This window comes from Xenopus laevis, chromosome 5S (assembly GCF_017654675.1).
Source record: "Xenopus laevis strain J_2021 chromosome 5S, Xenopus_laevis_v10.1, whole genome shotgun sequence".
Classification (NCBI taxonomy): domain Eukaryota; kingdom Metazoa; phylum Chordata; class Amphibia; order Anura; family Pipidae; genus Xenopus; species Xenopus laevis.
Genome location: NC_054380.1, coordinates 62,986,422 through 62,995,436, shown reverse-complemented (window position 1 = coordinate 62,995,436; position 9,015 = coordinate 62,986,422). Strand labels below are relative to the sequence as shown.

The 9,015-nt window shown below is 38.0% G+C and overlaps 1 protein-coding gene across 2 annotated transcripts in view; it reads right to left on the bottom strand.

Moving 5' to 3' along the window:
* Positions 1–5,426: 5,426 nt before the first annotated feature.
* The window catches only part of moxd1.S (monooxygenase, DBH-like 1 S homeolog), a 37,829-nt gene continuing 34,240 nt past the window's right edge, over positions 5,427–9,015 (bottom strand). For both annotated transcript variants that reach the window (XM_018241460.2, XM_041564622.1), the window contains one exon: positions 5,427–5,878. In XM_018241460.2, the coding sequence (XP_018096949.1) occupies positions 5,735–5,878 (144 nt within the window). In that variant the 3' untranslated portion in view covers positions 5,427–5,734. The remainder of the gene's footprint in view (positions 5,879–9,015) is intronic.

Sequence of the window (9,015 nt, the reverse complement as noted above, 5' to 3'; positions counted from 1 at the left end):
GTATTGCTGACATGAAGTGGCCAGGAAACAAAGCTGCTTGAGTTCTGCACGGCTAGGAAGTAAGGCTGGGGCTCCCCCTGCTGTTCATAAGTATGATTGTTTCCCTGCCCAGCAGTTAGGGACCGTCTGACAATTCCTATCCACAGAAGTGAATGAAGGGAGAATTTTACTGCATACAGTCAGGTTTCTTATATTTTTAATTAAAGTATATTGAAGATAGGTTTCTTTTTCATTAAAAAAAGTAAAAATGTGATTTTATTTTTTTGCCCTTTAACCTTTTACCTGCCAAGAACCTAGGTACTACGTTCTTGCAGGGGAAAGCCCTAACTGCCAAGCACATAGTACCTACGTTCTTGGCTGTAAAGGGCTCCTCTCTGCTCCTCTCTGCATCTGAGGTGATTGCTGCTTCAGCAGAGGGTTCCAGTGTCTCCCAACCCCCTAGGCAATGAGCAGGGACACTGGAGGGGGAGGTCACGTGGGTCCTGCAACGCGATCTTCGCTGCGTCTTCTACCTGCCTGCTCCAGCGCGATCAGGACTTCCTGCTATGTGGACTCTGCTGTAGGACCCCCTTGGCTGCCCAGGACCCTCTTGGACTTCAGAATGGTGGCCTTTATGTAACACTTATACACTCATTTACATACACATCCATGTACACAATACACATTTTACAAAGATTCTTTTTCTTTTCAGGCTTTTTTTTTAAATTTTATGTGTACTTTACAAAAATATATGATCTTGGGGTTCTATGTGCTGTTATGGGGGCAAAATACACGGTCACTGGTCTATGTTCACAGAAGGCGAAAAGACAGTGGACAAAATACACAATTTGGGGGGTCCACACATGCCAGCTGCTTTGGTATATCTATGTACATTGGGCATCAAACTGTTCAGTAGACCATTGTTGTCAATATTTAGGGTGTTTTACAATTGTATGTAACAAATTTGGTGAGATAAATGGGTGAGAACCACTGCCTTTTGCGTAGCTTTGCAGTAAGGTAGTTTGGAGTAGAAAGACATAATTACCCATTTTAGATTCGTCAGAATGTGTACTTTCCAAAAATATATGGCTTTTAGGGGTCACCATAACTTTTTGTAGCTTTTATCTCATATAAAACTGGTAATGTTTGGAAATTAGTGTAAATGTAAGACATCAAATAAGTATGCACAAGGTAGATACATGGCATATACTTCGATAATTCTATGTACATTGGGCATCAAACTGTTCAGAGGACCCCAGGCTTTCATATTTGGGGTGATTTATCTTGATGCCTAATAGTATGTATAAAATAAGGTGCTGCAGGTGGAAGTTTTGAGGTGATTTTTGGAAATGTCACTAACATCGCCAAATTTAGGAAAGATTTGCGGTTTGGTGCTTTGGGCAGAAAGACATGCATACCTAATTTAGATTCGGGGGAATGTGTAGTTTCTGAAAATATATGGTTTTCTGGGGTGAACATACTTTTATCTACCTTTGCCCACCCCAAAATGATGTAAATGTGTTGTTTTTGCAGTACCTGAAATGATAGACCAAATGGGGGGGTCTTCCTTTTGAGGCCCCTATATGCCATGTGCTTAGGTACACCTATACATATTGGACATCAAACTGTTCAGCAGACCCCAGGCTTTCATATTTGGGGCCATTTGTATTGATAACTAATGGTATGTTTGATATAAGATGCTGCAGGTTGGAAGTTTTGAGGTGATTTTTAAAAATGACCCCAAAATTGCCAAATTTAGGAAAGATTTGCGGCTTGGTTCTTTGGGGTAGAAAGACATCCATACCCAATTTAGATTCGGGGGAATGTGTAGTTTCTGAAAATATATGGTTTTCTGGGGTGAACGTACTTTTATATACCTTTGGCCACCCCAAAATTATGTAAATGTGTTGTTTTTGCAGTACCTGAAATGATAGACCAAATGGGGGGTCTTCCTTTTGAGGCCCTTATATGCCACGTGCTTAGGTACACCTAAAAATATGAAAGCCTGGGGTCTGCTGAACAGTTTGATGTCCAATCAGCAGACCCCAGGCTTTCATATTTGGGGTCATTTGTATTGATAACTAATGGTATGTTCGATATAAAATGCTGCAGGTTGGAAGTTTTGAGGTGATTTTTGGAAATGTCTCCAAAATTGCTAAATTTAGGAAAGATTTGCGGCTTGGTTCTTTGGGGTAGAAAGACTTGCATACCCAATTTAGATTCGGGGGAATGTGTAGTTTCTGAAAATATATGGTTTTCTGGGGTGAACGTACTTTTTTCTACCTTTGCCCACCCCAAAATGATGTAAATGTGTTGTTTTTGCAGTACCTGAAATGATAGACCATATGGGGGGTCTTACTTTTGAGGCCCCTATATGCCACCTGCTTAGGTACACTTATACATATTGGACATCAAACTGTTCAGCAGATACCAGGCTTTCATATTTGGGGTCATTTTGTATTGATAACTAATGGTATGTTCGATATAAGATGCTGCAGGTTGGAAGTTTTGAGGTGATTTTTGGAAATGTCACTAACATCGGCAAATTTAGGAAAGATTTGTGGCTTGGTGCTTTGGGGCAGAAAGACATGCATACCCAATTTAGATTCAGGGGAATGTGTAGTTTCTGAAAATATATAGTTTTCTGGGGTGAACGTACGTTTATCTAACTTTGCCCACCCCAAAATCATGTAAATGTGTTGTTTTTGCAGGACCTGAAATGATAGACCAAATGGGGGGGGTCTTCCTTTTGAGGCCCCTATATGCCACGTGCTTAGGTACACCTATACATATTGGACATCAAACTGTTCAGCAGACCCCAGGCTTTCATATTTGGGGTCATTTTTATTGATAACTAATGGTATGTTCAATATAAGATGCTGCAGGTTGGAAGTTTTGAGGTGATTTTTGGAAATGTCCCCAAAATTGCCAAATTTAGAAAAGATTTGCGGCTTGGTTCTTTAGGGTAGAAAGACATGCATAACCAATTTAGATTTGGGGGAATGTGTACTTTCTGAAAATATATGGTTTTCTGGGGTGAACCTACTGTTAGTGGAATGTTTGGCCTTGAAATCAGAAGTATGCCATTTTGTGGAGCGGTGCTTTGGAAATTTGCTAGTGTACTGCTTGTAGATTTTGATCTATATAAGTGAGAAATCTACATAAAACGATATATATTTGGTATTGCCGCGTTCAGGAGACATAGACCCTTCCAAATCTGCTGTGTTCTCATACATAATGATGTTTCTGATATATGTAATTGTACTATGTGAAACATGATTTTTTTAATTTTATTAGTCACTTTGAAGCCTATATTTTTTTCCAGAAGTGGAATTACACAACAATTCTAGCATATTTTGAAAGCTCAGGTTGTCCTGAAAAAAAAACATATATTGTTTTCCTGGTTAAACCTCCCTCCAGGAAAGGCCCTTAAAGTGAAAGAGAACAAAATGTTCAAAAATGGTCTGGCAATAAAAGTACCAAATCAGCCAAATTGTCTGGCAGCGAAAAAGGTTAAGAGCCAAATTTCCAGTTTTCAAACTGGAGATTCGGCTCTTCAACTGGAAATGCAGCTCTTCTATCGCAGAAGGTGCAAGTATGCTCTCTGTGCTAGCATTTTGGACATCTCTGCCTCCACCGTGGACCCCCTGGACTCCCTCTGGCGTGAAAAAGGTGAGCGCACAGGGGAGGGGGCGGCAGCAACAGCAAGCTGCCTTAGGCAGCAGAGGGGGCAGGACGCTTAAACCATTAAAAAACAAATCACAAACTAATTAATTAATGGTACACCACCCAAGACAAAATTTTAAAAAACCTTCACCTCTTGAAGGTGACTGTTGGAGCCAACGCATATTGTCACACATAAAATGGGACTGTCCGCTAATAAAACACATGGATTAATTCAAACAAGACGACTTTAACTTGCAACTGAATTGCAATGACTAATACTATAGGTTTAGTTTGTGATTTTTGTTCCAAAGAGGAATAAATGTATTAAAACACATACTATTACTGCCACAACCTCTACCACCTCTTTGCATCCTTTTCATGTTATTTACCTATAATTAATATCAAATGAGATTGAGACTCTGCCACTAAGAATCTCAAAATTTTCTCTATCCTAAATTATAACACTACCTATTCGACTAGTAAAAGAAAGTTTCTTAAATGACTGTAGATCATTTCTTACTTTAATCAGATGTATAAACTGAGTCAGGGTAAACACAGACAGATGTAATGATTTTCATTCATACTCAAGTCTGGTTTGAAGGGGAACTTCAATGTTTAGGTTGGCAACTGGAACTGAGAAAACAATACATTTTCCATTCTGCAGATACATTTTCTTTTAATTATACATCAGACAAATCTACTGGTGTGCCTTTAGGTTATCTACTGTTTCTGTGGGAGAAGGCAATAATTACAGGACCCGTTGCTGGTCTGTAGATACTACTGACCAGTGAAGTGGGTAAAGTTTCATTATATTGGAACATGCAGTTAGAAGCAAAACTTGACTTTAGAACAGTGGTTGTCTGCCTTTTTTCTTCAAGCCACCCTTTCAGGTCAAACCTTTGGTAAGGGCCTTTATTTGTAGTGTGGTTATAGATACAATATATGCACACATTGATATATATGCCATTCCATTGATATACAGTATAACCATTGCTTCAACAATATACAGAGCAGCACACAAGCTCACCTTGAAATTCCAGTCTGTTCTTCTTTCTTCAACCTTCCAGGTGTATCTAACAGCATATGCTTATTCTCCCCAGATCTCACCCAGACATCCACTGTTATAGGGGATAATAGAATCCCATCCTAAGAATTTTTGAATTCTTGGGTTGCAACCCACAGGTCACTGATCTAAATTTATATCCATATTTGTATCTATATTAAGTTCATTTACTAAGTAACAAGGCCATTACCAGCTAAGCCTGACCAATTCTAATTGTGACATATTAAAATCATGTAAAATAAATGGCATATTTAGAACCTGTGTATTTCTTCTCAAATGTGATTTGATACAGTCTATCGTGGAAATCATCCATTTATAAAGAACTAGTTGTGATACTGATGCATTTTCTTTTACGCCACTTTAAAGGGGTGGTTCACCTTTATGTTAACTTTTAGTATGTTACAGAATGGATAACTCTAAGCAACTTTTTAATTGCCCTGCCCTTTTAAATGAGGATCACTGACCCCATCTATTCAGGCCCTCTCCTAATCATATTCCAGTATCTTATTCAAATCAATTTTGAATATTTTTTAGGGTGACAGACCCCTATAAGCAGCTGTTAGAATTGATACAATAGTTGCTAATATTCCACAGATACTGCTGAGAAATGTATCAACTAAATATATCAACTAAAACATACCAGAGACATGAACATTAAACTTTAAACTTTAAGTTTAAAAAAACAATAAAAATAAAAAATGGAAAGCAATTGAAAAAAGTCTTTATTTCATGTGAACAATCTGAAAGCAACTAAACTGAAATTCAGATGCCCAGGTTATACAGTATGCTATATAGACAAAAATATTATACCATATATTTACCATATTTACAAACAGTTTAAAGGGTAAATTCTAAATTCCCAGTTATTTGCATAGCCCTTACAATTTCCAAATGTATCATGAAAAAATGATTTAATAAAATGATTTTATTATTGTAAAAAAAAATCAGTTATAAAAGTGCAAATGTATCTTATATTCCATACAATGCTTAAAAGATGAGGCAGTTTTATGAATGAATGATGTGTTGTTATATGCACAGCACATTACAAATAATTACAGCTAAGCATATGAATCCACTGGAGTTCAGACAAGATGACAGTGAAAGACAGACAAATTCTTCCGACTGATATATCTGTTTCACTTGAGGCGGTGATACAATCATGCCTTGAACCTAGAAAAAAAATGGCTCAGTGATGTAAAGCTTAGTTCTGAACATAAAGCTATACATAATAAAATAATAAAAGACTACAATTACATGACTAGCAGGCAGTTATCTATTTGCAGCTTCAAAAAATAAATAACGATTTTTCATTTTTTTTCCTAGTAGGGAGTCTGATGTAATCTTTACTAACAATCCAAACAAGTATTTGTAGTAGTTTCCTAGTTCCTGAGATAGCCATGTTAAATGCCTGGGCGCCTAAGGTAATATGTCTAAGAGTGCTGTGCTATAAAAACATTTGTCTTAATCAGATATAAATAATCCATATGTTCAGGGATAAAGTTAAGACAATATGGTATAAAAATATCTTCATTACTTATTTACAGTAAATACCAATTCCTGTTAAATTAAACAAATCACATTGAATGTATAATTCAAGATCAGAGGTAAACGTGTCTCCAAATAGAATATCCAGTAAACTTCTCTTTTATGTAACAAAGTAAGCATATCCCCTCATCTAATACCTATTTTTATCTGTTCTATTACCTGTACTGAAAAGTATTTTAAATTTATGTCACTGCATTCTGTGAAGTGCCTAGTGACATTGGTTTTGTTGCAGTATTTAACATTGCTAATTTGGTTAACATGTTCCCTAATTCGCTCTTTTGCAAACCTCATCGTACCGCCTATGTATTGTTTAGTGCACTTTTTACAAGTTATTAAATAGATTACTCCTATGCTGTTACAGTTTACAAATTGTTTTATGCTGTAGGTCTTTCCCGTAACTGTGGATATAAATTCTTGCGAGATTTGCAGATATTTACAAGTAATGCAGGGGTTACTGCCACATCGGTAACAATTAACCCTTTGCCTGCCAAGCACGTACGGCGTACATGCTTACAGGCAGGGGCTTTAACTGCCAAGGGAGTACAATGTACGTTCTTGCAGAAATCCAAAGTTCTCTCTGCATCAGCATCTTTAGCCGCCTCTGCAGAGAGTGGGCAACACTGACAGCCCCCTGGCCAACGAGGCGGGGGGGGGGGCTGTCATGTCGGTTCTGCATCAGGATAGTCGCAGTACCGACTTAGAAGCAGCAGATTGTGACAATTGCACTGATCACGCATCTGCCACACTGCCTGGCTTCCTTCTTCATCTGGGCCCATCCACACACTTCCTGTTTACCGAGGCTTGCAGAAACGATGCTCCAGGACTCCTCCAGCCATCAGATCATCCCTCCTGCTCTAGAATCATTTTAGTAAAGATCCTTTTATTTTGCATTTTTTTTCATACTTATATACACTAATATACAGTTATAAAGACTTATATACACACATGTATACACAAAAAACTCACAAAGAGAGTTTTTTTTTCTTCACTTTTTCATTTTACCATTTTGTGTTTTTTTACCCATAACAACTGTTTATTTTGGCACTGTGACTATTGGATAATCTATTTTGGCCACTGATTACACATTCTGAAAATATATGGTTTCCTTGGGTGAACGTACTTCTTTCTACCTTTGCCCCCCCAAAACTATGATTTTGCAGTACTTGAAATGACAGACCATATGGGGGAGTCTTTATTTTGGGGCCCTATATGCCACGTGCTTAGGTAAACCTACACATATTAGGCATAAAACTGTTCAGAGGACCCTAGGCTTTCATGTTTGGGGTGATTTGTCTTGACACCTAAAAGTATGTGGGAAATGTGATGCTGCAGGGTGGAAATTGTGAGGTGATTTTTGGAAATATGACAAAAATCACCAAATTTAGGAAAGGGTTGCGGCTTGGTGCTTTGGAGTAGAAAAACATGCATACCCAATTTGGATTCGGGGGAATGTGTACTTTCCGAAAATATATGGTTTTCTGGGGTGAACGTACTTTTTTCTACCTTTGCCCCCCAAAACTATGTAAATGTGTTGATTTTGCAGTACCTGAAATGACAGACTATATGGGGGTCTTCATTTTGGGGCCCCTATATGCCACGTGCTTAGGTAAACTTACACATATTAGGCATGTTCAGAGGACCCCAGGCTTTCATATTTGGGGTGATATGTCTTGACACCTAAAAGTATGTGGGAAATGTGATGCTGCAGGTTGGAAAATTTTGAGGTGACTTTTGGAAATTTCACCAAAATCACCAAATTTAGGAAAGGGTTGCGGCTTGGTGCTTTGGAGTAGAAAGACATGCATACCCAATTTGGATTCAGGGAATGTGTACTTTCTGGAAATATATGGTTTTCTGGGGTGAATGTACTTTTTTTCTACCTTCCCCCCCAAACTAAGTAAATATGCTGATTTTGCAGTAACTGAAATGACAGACCATATGGGGGTATTCATTTTGGTGCCTCTCTATGCTTAGGTAAACCTATACATATTAGGAATCAAACTGTTCAGAGGACCCCATGCTTTCATATTTGGGGTGATTTGTCTTGACACCTAAAAGTATGTGGGAAATACGATGCTGCAGGGTTGAAATTTTGAGGTGATTTTTGGAAATGTCACCAAAATCGCCAAATTTAGGAAAGGTTTGTGGCTTGCTGCTTTGGAGTAGAAAGACATGCATACACAATTTGGATTAGGGAAAATGTGTATTTTCTGAAAATATATGGTTTTCTGGGGTGAACGTAATTTTTTTATACCTTTGTCCCCACAAAACTATGTAAATGTGATGATTTTGCAGTACCTGAAATGACAGACCATATGGGGGGTCTATATTATGGGGACCTTATGTGCCACGTCCTTGGGTAAACCTATACATTTTAGGCATCAACCTGTTCAGCGGACCCCAGGCTTTCATATTTGGGGTGATTTGTCTTGATAACTAAAGGTATATGGAAAATACAATGCTGCAGGTTGGAAATTTTTAGATGATTTTTGGAAATGTCACCAAAATTGCCAAATTTAGGAAAGGTTTGTGGCTTGGTGGTTTGGAGTAGAAAGACATGCATAACCAATTTGGATTCGGGGATTGTGTACTTTCCGAAAATATATAGTTTCCTGGGGTGAACGTACTTTTCTCTACCTTTGCCCCCCAAAACTGTTTAAATGTGTTGATTTTGCAGTACCTGAAATGACAGACCATATGGGGGGTCTACATTATGGGGACCGTATATGCCATGTGCTTAGGTAAACCTATACATTTTAGGC